Source organism: Sander lucioperca, chromosome 17, assembly GCF_008315115.2.
Source record: "Sander lucioperca isolate FBNREF2018 chromosome 17, SLUC_FBN_1.2, whole genome shotgun sequence".
NCBI lineage: Eukaryota > Metazoa > Chordata > Actinopteri > Perciformes > Percidae > Sander > Sander lucioperca.
The window spans coordinates 28,955,724-28,970,382 of NC_050189.1; the positions used below are offsets into that span (position 1 = coordinate 28,955,724).

A 14,659-nucleotide genomic window follows, 5' to 3' on the forward strand; every position below is an offset into this window, starting at 1 on the left:
TCCGCACCTTTGAAATTGAAAAATGAAAGGGGGAAGAACTTTAAAAATATTTTTGCTTGATGATGCCGCAAGAGTCCGATTTCGTCCTTCCTGCTGGTAAACAAAGAACTGTCTTAAAGGTGAAGAGTGTGGATTCTCTTGATGCGGATAGCATTTCAGGCTGTTCATCTCGGATATGGAAAACACAACAAACCCAAACAAGGGTTGCTTTTAATTGAAATATGAACTTTATTTCACCCATACAAAATAAAAAGAATGTTAAAAGTTTACAATACAGTGTCAACTTCAACTGCCCATTTGGAAACATTTCATACTAAGACTGACACATAAATGGGAGCCCCATCTCTGTTTTGAATTGGATACATTTAAAACAATCTAAAAGGGGGGGGAAGGGGGGTGTTAAAGATAAAGGAGAAAGTTGCTCAAAATTGGAGGGGTGGCCAGAATCGAAACGAGAGGACAAAGGAGATAAACAACTTTAAAAACAAAGTTATGGTCCAAGAGTCACAGTATTCTTCTGATTGGCAATTCAGGGGAAATTTAATGGTCGTAAATCAAAATAAAATAACGTCCAAGGTCCAACTGCCAGTGCGCCTAACCTCTGACAGCGTGAAAAACAACAACAACAAAAAAAAACTAATCGTTAACCTGCTGATATGGTTGACTTTTTCATAGTTCTCTTGATAAAAACGTGAATTAAAAATAGAAATAATTCAAAAAAGCTGTGGCTGGCTAACCTATAGTAAAAATACACCTGCTTCCTTGTTTATGTTACAGCCTGACAATTGGACTGATGAGCAAGTTGTGACAAAGCCGGGAAGTAGGGCTCACATCTTAACAGCAGTATTTCATAGCCAATCAATAACATAGTAATAAAACACTTCATGGGTGAGACAATGACCTCCTTTCCCTTCCACAAGTGCTGATCACCTTCCAAATACTTTTCTGTTGCCCTGAGCTCATCAGTTGTTGTTTTTTTTGCCTGTGTATGAGCATCAAAGGCTATAATAAGGCTTTAACTACCACTTATAGATTTTTTTTTTTCCACAGCCAACATTGAGTGACTAATTGGTTCACTTCATAATTTCTACTACAGAGGATTGAGGAAGTAAAGAAAAGTGCCAAAAGAAAAAGCTACAAGGCAACACAAACCACACCTATCCTGTCTGCGGGAGCTCATGGCAATACACAGCGACGACTGCCATTTTTAATAGTCAAAATAAAACGACTGACTTTTTAAAAAACATCCTTCTTGGATTCTTCTCTACAATAAAAATAAAACCTTAAAAAAAAAAAAACAAAGAAAAAAAAAAACATGTAATATACAACCAGTTTTCTGTGTCCTGCGGCGGTGTGTCTTCCAGGGCTTTGCTGCCAGAAGGCTGCGCCGAAGAGTCTTTCCCTCCTCTGCTCAGAGCAGCTGCAGCGACAACAACTCAAGAAACCGAAAATAATGTTGAAAGAGTGTATGTGTGTGTGTGTGTGTGTGTGTGTGTGTGTGTGTGTGTGTGTGAGTGGCGGAGGAGGAGGGAGCTAGGAGTCATAGTCTTCGTCGTCGTCGTCCTCGTTTCGGTGCGGCTCGGGGGCGGGGGGAGGTGGTGCGACGCTAATCATGGAGGGGTGGGGGGCGAAGGCCATGCCGCCCTGGGGCTGTGCGGGAGCCATGCTGCCCATGTGCATGTACTGGGGGGGCGCGTTTGAGCTGTGGGGGTACGGGCAGAGGTGTAAAACCAGGTGTTAGGGAGTCAATCAAATCCAAATCATTTCTTTATCACTGTCGCTACTGCTAAAAGCTCTCAAGCCTTGGAACAAATGTGACACTGTGACGTTTTTTAATAAAGAAAAAATAATAATACAACATTTTTAACCATTATTATTACCATAGCTTGGTCTCAAATATTGGAAAAGCTAGAGCAGATGACTCAAAAGGCTTGCTAAAGAAGTCCACAAATGTAGTGAAGTTTTGATGCTCCCATTGATTTGACATTCATTCAGCGTAGGGGCTGCCCAAAACGGCTTGGGTGCAGCGCCATTTGGTCGTTATCAAGACCCGTGGTGAGTCCGAGTCTGCTGGGAAACGTAGTTTCTGTTGTGTTTATCTATGACCTCAGAGACCTGGGTGCCGAGTAGTAGAGAGTGCACTCGAGGCAAAGTACGTCCTGAGTTTTCATCTTAGTAATTCAAATCTCCACCACTAATAGTGAAAATATTATTTCATTATTATTCACTGGGTTTTACATTCCATCTCGTGTTATGCATTCGATATTCATCTTTCCTTTATTTATTTTTCATTAAACATTGATTATAGCATTCTGTCGGGTTTTTTTGTGGTGAAGCACTATGTAAAGCTATTATTATCATTAGTATTAATTATATAGAGTATGTAGTATACAAAATAATATCTAGATTTCATTTTATACCAACAGAAAATGATACAATATGTGTGCAAGTGCATGTCAGTCAAACTTTAAAATGTCACTGCCAATATAACACATTTTTTTCAAGGACCCAACAGCTATTTTTTAGGAGTGTTTACAAAGCTGCGGTTTGTTTGTTTTTTCCAGTAGTGAGAGGCTGCTCCATGTCCAGCAGCAACAGCATATAGATTTTATTTCTTGCATATACTATATTTTGCCCCTTTTCCAGTGTCAACAACACTATATACTTAAAACCTGTGGGGAATGCAAAAGAAGTGTGGATTTGGCACAAATCAGACGGTTTTTTTTTAACATTGTTTCTAGTGGGAGAACAGCTCCCTCTCCCTGTTTTCAGCTGTAAGGTAATCCACCAGATTTCTCTATCTGAACAGGTGGCACACCTTTTTTTTTTTAATTCTTAATAGGAGCAGTGGGCTTCCAGTGGCCATACAAACAACTTATTAATCGTGTAAATCTGGCATTATTTGCCATTTGCTATAAAGTGAGACTATTTACATTTTAAAAGAAGAAATAACACATGGAAAGTGGAGATGATAAGCAATAAAAAGGCACTGTTCCTCGCTTCAATCCACTCAGAGGTTTGGCCTATAGAACCTTTCTTGGTCTGGTATGATGGGTAGCTTATGGTCATCTTAGCAGCCTTTTGACAGTTATTATTTTGTAACTCACATATATGCGTTCCATTTAACAAGTCGAGCTTTCATTGTTATCATTAGCTCTAGCCAGGTTAGCCATTGTTAGCAATGCCAGTTCATAGACAAACACATTACATTAGTTTTTTTGTGCGTACAAACAGCGTAGCAACATGTCCACAGATAGAAGATGGACAGGACTGTGTGTATGACTGACTTAGTGAGGCACAGATAAGACAGAGGTGCTTATATCTGTATGTTACTACAGCTTTCACAACTGCACGGGGCAGCCATGTTGGATTTTTAGCTCAGGGTACTCTGAGGGTTGTCCGAGTTCCCGAGCTTGGAAATCCGAGGTCAGGGGGCGTGTTTCCCAACTTTGACCTGGGAAAATCTGACTTCCGAGTACAAATGGAACACACTGATAGCATTTAGCATTTTCTTGCAATGACATGTTTTCTATTCTCTCACAGGCTGCACTAGTGATGGATCTGAAAACTTATTTTGCAGTTTAAAAAGTTAAATATATCAAGGACAAGAAATCTGGTTGGATTATGGTTGGGATATTTTGAAAACTCTTTTCACTCTTTTGCCCTCACAATGTAAATTGGGCTCATACAAAGTGTTTAGTGCTTTATTAAAATACTTTTCCTTTTGGTTCGAGAATAGGGGATGATACTTCCATGAGAAGTTAATTATTGATCTAAACAATGTGCTTTAAATCGCCCTCTCTGTACTGCTGCAGTTTATCTGAGGACATTTCATTCAGACGTGTGCCATGTTGAAAGTGATACCAAAATGTCAGTAGGCGCGACCTGGAAACATTGCTTAATAAAGATTGTAATACTCTAAACTAATTTAAGAAACAATTAAAACTCAACCCAGTATTATCAAACATTATACCATCTTTTCTTATTTTATAACAGTTTTGCAGGAGTTCATTTTTAATTTCAGATTGACCGTTTTTTAAGCATTTCACAAATTGTTGATTAATTTCCGTATTTTACAGTTTATTCATATCATGATTGATTTCCTAATTATTAGTCTTATCCATTTATTCAACATTGAACACTTTACGGGAGTTTATCAGAGTTTCTACAGGTTTCACCAAGACAAATTTAGGACTTTTAAAGACCTTTTTTAAGACCATTATGAATGATATTTACGACCTTTATCACAACATCAACTAAGCCCTTAAGTCAGGTTTAATCAAGCCAAGTATCGCTAAACTTGTACTTTCTCATAGCTGAAGAATAAAATCAGTTTCATGTCTGTGGTACAATCAGAGAGAGACTCGCCAAGAACACGAAAGCTGATTGGCTGCTATATAAGTAGCATGTTGGTCTCATTTGTAGTCGTAATACAGCGAAATTATATTTGGACTAGCTACAGAAAGAACTACAACACCACGGAATTAATAAAAAAACTGAGCATTAGAGATAGCGTTGCGTGGACGTAGGAAAACTAAGACCTGTTTCAAATTATGTAAGACCTAGAACACAATACTACGAACTTAAGACTTTTTAAAAGGACTAAAATTTAATTTTTTAATTTTAGTCCTTTTAAGACCCCACGGAAACCCTGTCAAATGTGTCCCTGATGTTATGTTTTTAAATGAATTGAAAAGGCCTATCTGCTAAATGAATTGTCACAAAGCAGAAAACAGGGCTTTTTTTCTCCGCTCAATTGAAGTTGAGGTTTTGGAGATACGTGGTTTTCACAGGACAGCGACGACAGCATGTACATGCAACAAAGCAAACCTAATCCCCTCCCTTGTCTATGCGTCCTGAAAGGACAAATACAACAACTCGAGACGCACATTGTGAACTGGGAACGGTCTTGAGTGGATCTGGACCAGGGCTGCAAAATATATTGTTTTTTTAATCATCGCGTTATCTACTGGCGCAATAACCACATTGCAAAAGGGTGCGACATGTCGCGAAAGACACTCAGATTTTTTTTGTGTTAGTTGAAAGAAAATATCAGCAGAAAACTGCACTTCAAAATGTAACTGTCATTCTTTTTCTAGTGGAGCCTTTCATATTCAATTCAATGTTCAATTTGTTCAATAAAAGAATGTTGGAAATTAATTCCTTTCATTTGTCTTAAATTCAACAAGCAAGTTGTTGTATTTTAGCAGAATACTGAAAGCAGCAGAAATGCAGAACTGAGAACATTTTAACATCTCTTTACGAATTGCAAGTAATATTGTTATCGCGATATTCAACAACGTTATACGTCATACCTGTGAAACCTGGATGCAGCCTGCTGATTTGTGCTTGACTGAGAGCCGTCCTCCTCGTCCCCGTCTGTCTCGCTGTCTTCAGAGTCATCCTGTTTCCATCACAAGAGACATACCAGTAAGCCTTCTTACCTCCAACACACAAATCATTTAGAAACTGTAGCGAGGTCAATTAGATTATTGGGGCGGAGCTAAGTGCCGTGCCGTGGGAAAATAGCTTCGGGAAGGAACTTGTTTTGGTGGAACGTGTACGTTCAAAGCTTGTTTTAGTCAAACAGAAAACTCAGATTGGAAAGATAGCCCAGTGATTTTCCTGCATAGAGAAGGTTTTGGCACCCCCCAAAAGAGGTTTATGGCCAGCGCCAAAGAAAAATCACCAGCGCCAAAACGTCTGACTTTCAGCAGCCAGCCTCCTTCTCATCCACAGCTGATATATTTTACACATGCGGCTGGCGCTGATAACACCACTAAACTGCATCATTTTGAATGGAACTGAACGCTCCGTTGTGAAGCTAGCGCTAATGGGCTCTCCGCAGAGTTCAGGCTGTACCGGACTCTCCCGGTGATCATGCTGCTCTCGGGGACCAGCTGCGTAGCGAGAAGCCGCTGCTGACGGGCGGTTCACATGCATGCACAAACTGTGGTGGTCCGTTACACTGTAGGCTCAACATCACTGAACTTTTGATCAATGTAATGTAGAAAACATTACACTTCACAACCTTTTGTATTCATAACATGACTGTATTATTGTACAAATTAGCAGTAAAAGCAGTAGATTATGTAAGTCAATCTTACATTTTTCAACTTGGGAGCAAAACGTGCTCTTTGGGGGGAAAAAGTGACCATAAGACTTTGAGGTCAAGTGGAGTCTATCCGGACCCATGTCCCGGATGTGGAAGCCCCTTTACTGGAATACTGAATATAATGACATTCCATTATATTTTGTATTTTGAATTGTTACCTGCCACCAGAATATTGTTATTTCCTTGCCATAAATATAGCCGTTTTACAATAAATTGGTGCTTAAAAATGTATCAGAATGCAGGAATTGAAGTCTTTTACGCTCAAAATTTCCTGGGGGAGGAACCCCAAACCCCCCCCTGCTTAATGTGTCCCCCCCCCCAAACCCCCCCTGCTTAATGTGTCCCCCCCCAAAGGCCCATTCTGAGCCAGGAGAAACACCGTAGTCTAGCTAGCTGTCTGGATTTACCCTGCAGAGATCTGAGGAGCAGTTAACCATAGTCCTCAGAAATCCACCGCAGGTTAGCGCGCAAATGCAAAGAAAGAGTTTGGTGACAGACATCCGGCTGAAAAGACGGACATCCGGCGGAATTTCCGGCGGCACTTGAACAATCCCGGAAGTGGAAGGTCGTGGATATAGACTATTGTTTGTGTGATCATAATTTCTTTTCAAAATAAAATGTACATGCTTTCAAAAAATATTTTTCTGGGCTCAAAATGTCCCATTGTGAGCTCAGGAAAATATAACTCTTTAGAACTGTAGATAGAAATGTGCCTGTGCAGGCAAATAAACTCCCACCTCTTGCTCTGATTCTGTGCCAGACAACTTCTTGTCCTTGCCTTTGGAGCCAGCCCCCCCATTCTTGCGGCCAGACCCTGGTTTTCTACCCCTGGGGGAGAGAAACAAAAAAGGAACAAAACGTTACGTGCATCATTTAGATAAACAGAGACAATTCTGACGCAGGGAATAATGTGTCCAATACTGCTGGTAGAGTTTACTTTAAGTTTACATATACATATACATACATATACACACACATATATACATATACACAGACATATACACACACACACACATATATACATACATACATACATATACATATATATATATATATATATATATATATATAGTTCTGCTCATAAGTATTCATACCCATGATACAGTTGACTAAAAAAAGGAATAAAAAAATCATCTTTTGGAAAATGATCTTAATGCCTTAATTTAAAAAATGAGGAAAGATCCGACCTTTTAAGGACACCAATTTGTTTTGTGAATGAATAATGTATTGTAAATAAATAAATGTTCTTCCTTAAAATACAGGGGCCATAATTATACATACCCCTATGTTAAATTCAAGATCAATTTCCAAAAAATGATTTTTTCCCCCCTCTTTTTAGTCAACTTGACCTTGACCATGGGTATGAATACTTATGAGCAGCACTGTGTGTGTGTGTGTGTGTGTGTGTGTGTGTGTGTGTGTGTGTGTGTATGTGTATGTGTGTATATATATATATATATATATATATATATATATATATATATATATATATATATATATATATACACACACACACACACACACACACACAATACATTAGGAATGTCAAACGATTAATTTTTTTTTAATCTCGATTTTCACTGAATTTCTATAGTTAAGCGTGATTAATCGCATATTTTATCACATGATTAAAATTGTATTATTTTGCATTTCAGAACTGTTTTTAAGTACATATTAACAATGGAAAGCAATTCTTACCAGGGTATCTTGATTGGGAATCAAATGAATGCAAAGAAAGTGACTTTATGAACTTGATTTTAAGATCTGTAATTATTTATTTACTGTAAACAAAAGACAAATGTGTGAAGCGGTCATTATTGCACAATTCCTCCAAGTACCTAACTAAAACACTAAAAATCCCTATCCTTACCAGAGTCAATATAGTGTTTAGTAACTCCTAAATAATGTTGATTACTCACTGACGTCCAGTGATCACCAGTTAATGAGACAGCGTTTGCAGCACTTGCAGCTGTTCCAGTTTGGCTGCTTTCTCCGTGTGGTACAGACTGTGTATGGGTGAAAACTAAACTACTGTCCCCCTCGACGGCAACGAGACCGGTCAACCGTAGTACGTCTTTAAGACCCGAGTCCTCTACGATGCTGACAGTTCTGCAGTTAGTTGCCACCCATTTCGCAAGTGCTGTAGTCATTTTTTTGGATCTGGTTTCATCCACAGGTCGCCAAGTAGCACTCTCCAAAATAGTGCTTTGCCTGAGTGGGTAGCATGCTAGCTGGTAGCATCCCGTTAACTGTACTACTATGCTTAGCTCCGTAGGTGGTAGCTCAAGCTTGACGTGCTTGGATGATATTTTTATTTGGCTTTACACAATGTGCATATGGCTTTCGACTCGTATACGTGCCGTCCGGGAGTTTTGGAAAATAAAAAGCACCATTCAGGATTTCATTACTGCTGTTTATATATATATATATATATATATATATATATATATCTTTAGTCAATTTAAATTTACAGTAGCAGCTGTTCCAGGAAAAGGCAAAGGTAACCTTGCTTGTGTCGATATAAGGACTGTCGTCTTGTTGAGTGATTAATTTCTTCCATGTAATAGTGTGGGTGCATGCACTTATCAGCAATGACTAAGTGTTGAATGGACTAATCAAACTATAAACCAGATTAACGAGTCAAACATAGCTGCGGTACTTGGAGGAATTGTGCAATAATGACAGATTCACACATTTTTCTTTTGTTTACAGTAAATAAATAATTACAAATCTTAAAATCAAGTTCATAAAGTCACTTTCTTTGCATTCATTTGATTCCCAATCAAGATACACTGGTAAGAATTGCTTTCCATTGTTAATATGTACTTAAAAACTGTTCTGAAATGCAAAATAATATAATTTTAATCATGTGATAAAACATGTGATTAAGAAAATGTGTATGTGTGTGTGTATATATATATATATATATATATATATATATAGCTTTAGTTAATTTAAATTTACAGTAGCAGCTGTTCCAGGAAAAGGCAAAGGTAACCTTGCTTGTGTCGATATAAGGACTGTCGTCTTGTTGAGTGATTAATTTCTTCCATGTAATAGTGTGGGTGCATGCACTTATCAGCAATGACTAAGTGTTGAATGGACTAATCAAACTATAAACCAGATTAACGAGTCAAACATAGCTGCATGACACACATCATATTATCCTGGACTAGCCGTTATGTGGAACAGGATCTTGCAGATCTGAGTTTCCTAGAGTCAACTTTTAAGTGTTGACTCTTTAATTCCTTGTAGTCATGGTGCTATACATGGTGTGTGTGTGTGTGTGTGTGTGATAGAGACATACCTGCGTGGGACTTTTTCTCCTCCCCCCTCAGTGTGGTTCTCTTCCCCCTCGCCCTGCATGTCCGGCACCGTTGCCACCAGGTCCTTTAAGAAATCAAACTGTTGCTCCAGCTCAATACACTGCTTTCTGTGGACACACAATTTTAAATCAGTACATTGCGTTCACTGCAGACTTGCGTGCATTCTGAGTAAAAATGCGTGACCTAAGATCAAACAGACAAATAAAGATACATAGGGATGATATGGTCATTTCAACAACATACAGAATCTGTGTGAGTCTGTCTGTGACACAGTATGATTCTCCTGGCGCCTGTGTTTTACTTACAGACAGAAGTACTTTCAGATACAAGGGATTTGGTCATGTGCTGAAAATCCACTCAGCATCACTATGAAACTAATAACACTCACAGGAGTACTCACCACAATATACCTAACGGTATAATAGGGTGCTTTAAACTGGAAATGAATATATAACCTTTCCAGCTACATGTATCCAAAATCAAATGACAACTTTAATATGATTTCCTCTTATTATCCTGCTGCTTGAATTCACATCCGTGGTATGTCAGTGAGAATGAACGGAGCAGAGTGTGACTCCCACACAAGTCCAACTCCAACACAGTGCAATACAGATCAGGGTCCTTATCAAGACAAAAACACAGAAAACTTACAGATGCGATGTTGTCATTGTCTTTGCATTCCTAGACTGGGTGACATGACAGGCCTTTGTAAGCAATGATTCCAAAAAAAGCTCCAGGGCTCTCGCTGACGTCTTGGCTAAGGAAATTATGATGCAGCAGGTCTGTGTCCTTTATTTGAAATACTACCTGATAGAGTGCCAATCCACAACTTGTACACAGAGTCAGGCTTGGGTTGACTAATGCTGTTTGTATTATTATTATTAATGATTCATCTGTCATTATTACTTTTTGATTATTAGTCGAGAAAATGTCAACAAACAATACAAAATGCCCATTCAGCATAAGCGGCTAATCTCCATATTGGAGAAGCCTGAACCAGCAAAGGTTTCACTGATTTTAACGATAACTAACTAAACTCTTGATTTCTGTTGATCGAATCAAGCAATTGTTTCAGCTTTCAGTCAGGCCATTAGTTTCAGGTCCCTTGACTTAATGAATGGTACATTTTAGATCAATTCAACATCATTCTGTGCATTCAAAACAGACAGACAGATGGTCGAAACCTTGGAACTTGTGCACAGTGGAGATATTTGGCAGGAAGGATACAAATGATAACAGGTACTGCTGCAGCCACTTTGCCTATTTCTTCATCTGTCTGCATAATCTTCTTAATCCTTGCCTGTAAGTAGAAAAGCTTTAGCATTTGTGTGTGTGTACAAGTGAGAATTCGTGTGAATACATTGACACAATAGACTTCAAGATAGCTTTATGTGTATCAAAACCCACCGCTCGTTAACCAAATTAACTTGTTACCAAAATACAGTAACGCTGAACTTACAAGACATTTTTGAATCGTCGGTCGCCGGTATCATAAGAGGAGCTTCATAGCATGCATTTTTAAAAACCATTCATTCCCGTTATGTTGATCGGATTTACTATGGCGTGTGCACTGTTAAAACCTCAAAAGTTCGCTAAATGTGCACCCACAAACAACAGGTTTGCTGTTTTTAACGTTCAGCTTCCCTTAGCCTGGCATGCTAAAAACAACGATAATTGGTGGACTCGCTAGCTAGCTAGCTAGCTAACTAACTTATCTCGCACGCTTTAAATGTACCATAGCAAACACTAGGATGCAAAGTAAGTTCGCCAATTAATTTAAACCAACGAGGTTGGTATATTGGTAATACTGTAATTTACATTTTAGAGGCAAAAGGCTTGCGTTTGTTAAGTTAGCTCTCTCGGCTACAAAACAGGCCGAATACCAGTCAAGCTAGCTTGGCAAGTTAGCTTTCCGTCATACAGCTTGCTAACGTTGCTAGTCTCAACACCGGTTCAGCGAAGTTTAAACTTACCGGAGGGAATCTGGCGTTGTATTTCTTCTTTTTGCTGGGCATAATTTAATTACTTGGGTGGCTTACCTAAAATACAATGGGATATTTTCTAGAGTATTATTCTATATCATATATAAACCACCTCCACCGCGCACACACAAGATAGCGATAGCTACCCTGCTAACTCGTTAGCATGTCGTCACTCGTTGTCAGCAGGTCCGCTTGGTTCCGCAGGGTCACAGCGCCGTCAAATTGGAGCAACTTTGTAACGTTACAGAAATATAATGTGAAAATTACGTTAATTTTGATCTAATAATTGTAAGACTATTGCACTTCATAACTACAGAAAATGAGAACAAACCAATTATTAATGCGTGCTTGTATATTTGTGGATACACACCCCGAGGTTCAAGGTATATGCACATTTAAGAATCGTTAAATGCAGAAACGAACGTTAACTTAGCTACACAAATAAACAATGAACCTCATTCTACAGCCGGAATTTACTCCGTGTGCGTCGAATTTATCAAAAGAACAAGTTTAATTTCCTAGGTAACGTTATTACGAGATTTAGCATTATTCTATAGGCAAAGCAATAACGTTACAGTCACACTGTCGGACATTTGAATGGAGTTTGTTATGTCGCTCTTTGATACAGCTTATTTGTGCAATGTGAAAATTCATCACGTCAGTTTTGGCCGCTCTAAGCACCGGTATGAATGGGCTTGGTGGGTACGATGTGTTGTTAACACTCCTGTACAGTAGGTGGCGGTATGCACTTCAAACAGTTTGGAATCCGCCATTCAGACCAAAAGAAGAAGAAGAAAGAACAGGCCTCCCGTCAGGCTGTGCGAAAAAACAACACTGGACAAGAAATCCCAACATCTGCAGGTAACTAAGTCTCAACGTCAGTAGTTTGAGATCAATTTGCGATTATTCCTATCGTCCACATGCCAAAGTATGCATATTATAACGTCAGGTGTGGGTGTGATCAACAGCTGGCTGTAAATAACTGTCTCAAAATGTGTGAAGAAGACGAAAATGAACGAAAGCTAGTCGCTACAATTAAACTGGAGCCAAGCAAGCAAGCAAGCGCGCTTTCTTCGTGTTTAGCGTTAGTGACATGCCAACTGTAAACGATAACGTGCACAAACGACATGGATAGCAACTTTTTTATTGTAAAATATTCGTTGGTAGACGAACGTTAGTTATTGAACAAGCGTCGCTAATGTGGCTTGCACGTTAGTAAACATCCGCAAACGACCCATTTGTCCACTTTCGCCTGGATTTGGAATGACCATGCAGACTAACATGAAGGCTGCACCTTGTTTAAATACACTCAGGGTTCAACGTTAAGGGGTTTTCCCATAGACAGTATATAAGAAGGTTTTTCCACTTGTCCGGTCGCGACATTTTTTTTTGCAGGATGGTAGGGGAAGAACCCGCCCTACTCTCCCTCTGAATGGCTAGTACTCGTTGCCTGCTCTGGTGGGATTGGTTATGTTTAGGCAAGAGGAGTGGGATTGGTTATGGTTAGGGTAACAGGGTTAGCCAATCAGGGATGAGTTCCCTAACGAATATTCATGAGTCTTCCCCTACCATCCTGCAAAAAAAAAAAAAAAAAACTCGCTGTCCGGTCGGGCAATTAAAAATCAATTCTACTTCCCCGAAGTCTATTTTTACTGGCCCCTATAGAAATTGTTTTTTTTTTTTGGAAAAAAACCCGTCAAAAATAGCGTAACTCGCCCCCTCCCCTCTCCTCTACTTTTTTAAAAAGAATCGAAAAAATGTCAAACTTCCGGGGGAAAAGCATCAAAAAACTTAAACAAAAACGTCAAAAAAGCGTTACATTTTTGAAAAAAAAAAAAAACTTTAAAAGACAAGCAACAAGCGTTCTCCGATGGGCGGGGCAAGTGGGTTGTTATATTTACTTGCCTAACGTTGTGTTTTACTTGCCCTGGGCCATTGGGCAACCTTTACTGTTGAACCCTGTACACACTTTAATGCAGAACTCCTTCCTTCTTTCAACAGGATAAGTTCAGTAGCCTCACGCTGACAGCATCATGGAGGAGGAAGGGCCCCCTGCAGAAGGCGCGGTGGAGACCCCCTTTAACGCAGAGACCTACGCCGCCGAGGCCATGGCTGCAGACATGGACCCCTGGATTGTGTTTGACTCGAGAAGAACTCCCAGATCCGAGTTCGATGCCTGGCTGGAGAGCAACTGGCCCTCACGAGTGAACAGATTCGGTGATGAGGAAAATGGTGTTAGCCCTGTGGGCTGGATCGCCGTGCTGGGCCTGAACCACTGCCCCAGCACTGGGGATGTTACGGGTCTCCAGGAGAGCTGGGAGAAACTGTTGGCCAGCGGCCGGCCTGTCAGCTTCCAGACAGTAAAGGAGCTGGCCCTGAACCACGGGGTGCTCACGGGCAAATGGCTGATGCACTTGGACTCTGGTTTCAAGTTGGACCGCGCCTGGGAGTGCGTTGCCAGAGCAGCCCTGGATGGCAAGATCTCCCTCGCTAAAGTCAGTCCCCATAATCCAAAGGGAGAGGGCAAGCAGGTCATCTGTGTCTACAACCAGAACTTCACTGACGAGAGCGAGGTTCTGAGGCTGGACTCCATCATCCGTGCCACAGGAGTCAAATGCCCTCTCACCTACAAGCCCGACGTGTACACATACCTGGGAATCTACCGAAACAACCGCTGGAAACTTGGTCCAACCATATATGAGAGCAAATTTGACCTGGAGTCTGTGCCCCGGCGTTCCCACATTATCAACAAAGTCACCAATCTTGAAGTAACTTAAGCCCGTCAGAACAAGAGGGTAGTTTTGCAGAACGGGTAAATGAAGAGGCACTCGGTGCGGTGATGCCACGAGCCATGTTGTGCTAAAGTGGTTTCAAAGGTTAACTGGTTGAAATTTGACTTCAAAGTTCTTCCGTTTTGGCATAAAAGCACTAAATCTCATTTCAGTTTTGTATTCTCATGCTGTAATATTTCCTAAGTGACTTTTTTTTTTTATTAATTACAATGCATTCATAAGAGTATTTGTATTCTTGATGTTCTGTTCCTGATGGACAGGGTGGCTGAAGAAATCCTTGATTTGTATGCACAGAAGAAAATTTGCATCCAACAAAGAATTTGTTTGGCTTCATTTTTTTTGTGTGTGGTTTATACTGAACCACGCTAAGAGTTGTCAAATAAAATCAACTTTTGAAGACCCATCTTAATATGTTGTGGTTTTTATTGACAAGAAAAGTGTTTT

General features: G+C 39.9%; 2 protein-coding genes across 2 annotated transcripts; one reads left to right on the forward strand and one right to left on the reverse strand.

Annotated features, from left to right (window-relative positions):
- Positions 1-213: 213 nt before the first annotated feature.
- On the reverse strand, positions 214-11,755 carry drap1 (DR1-associated protein 1 (negative cofactor 2 alpha)). The gene is made up of 7 exons (XM_031279515.2): positions 11,415-11,755; positions 10,669-10,741; positions 10,093-10,186; positions 9,423-9,548; positions 6,853-6,943; positions 5,316-5,404; positions 214-1,702 (listed from the first exon to the last, which is right to left on the reverse strand). Exons 1-7 carry the CDS (start codon positions 11,454-11,456, stop codon positions 1,534-1,536), a joined length of 684 nt encoding a protein of 227 aa, XP_031135375.1. The 5' UTR covers positions 11,457-11,755; the 3' UTR covers positions 214-1,533.
- Positions 11,756-12,018: 263 nt separating this feature from the next.
- On the forward strand, positions 12,019-14,624 carry c17h11orf68 (chromosome 17 C11orf68 homolog). Its single transcript, XM_031279509.2, has 2 exons — positions 12,019-12,284; positions 13,425-14,624. Exon 2 carries the CDS (start codon positions 13,457-13,459, stop codon positions 14,198-14,200), a length of 744 nt encoding a protein of 247 aa, XP_031135369.1. The 5' UTR covers positions 12,019-12,284; positions 13,425-13,456; the 3' UTR covers positions 14,201-14,624.
- Positions 14,625-14,659: the final 35 nt, after the last annotated feature.

Coding starts and splice junctions, on each gene's coding strand:
- drap1 (XM_031279515.2), bottom strand. CDS start 11,456: ATGCCCAGCAAAAAGAAGAAATACAACGCCAGATTCCCTCCG. Junction 10,742..11,414: donor ACAACGCCAGATTCCCTCCG/GTAAGTTTAAAC, acceptor TTCTACTTACAG/GCAAGGATTAAGAAGATTAT. Junction 6,944..9,422: donor GGAGAAAAAGTCCCACGCAG/GTATGTCTCTAT, acceptor TCTCTCCCCCAG/GGGTAGAAAACCAGGGTCTG.
- c17h11orf68 (XM_031279509.2), top strand. CDS start 13,457: ATGGAGGAGGAAGGGCCCCCTGCAGAAGGCGCGGTGGAGACCCCCTTT.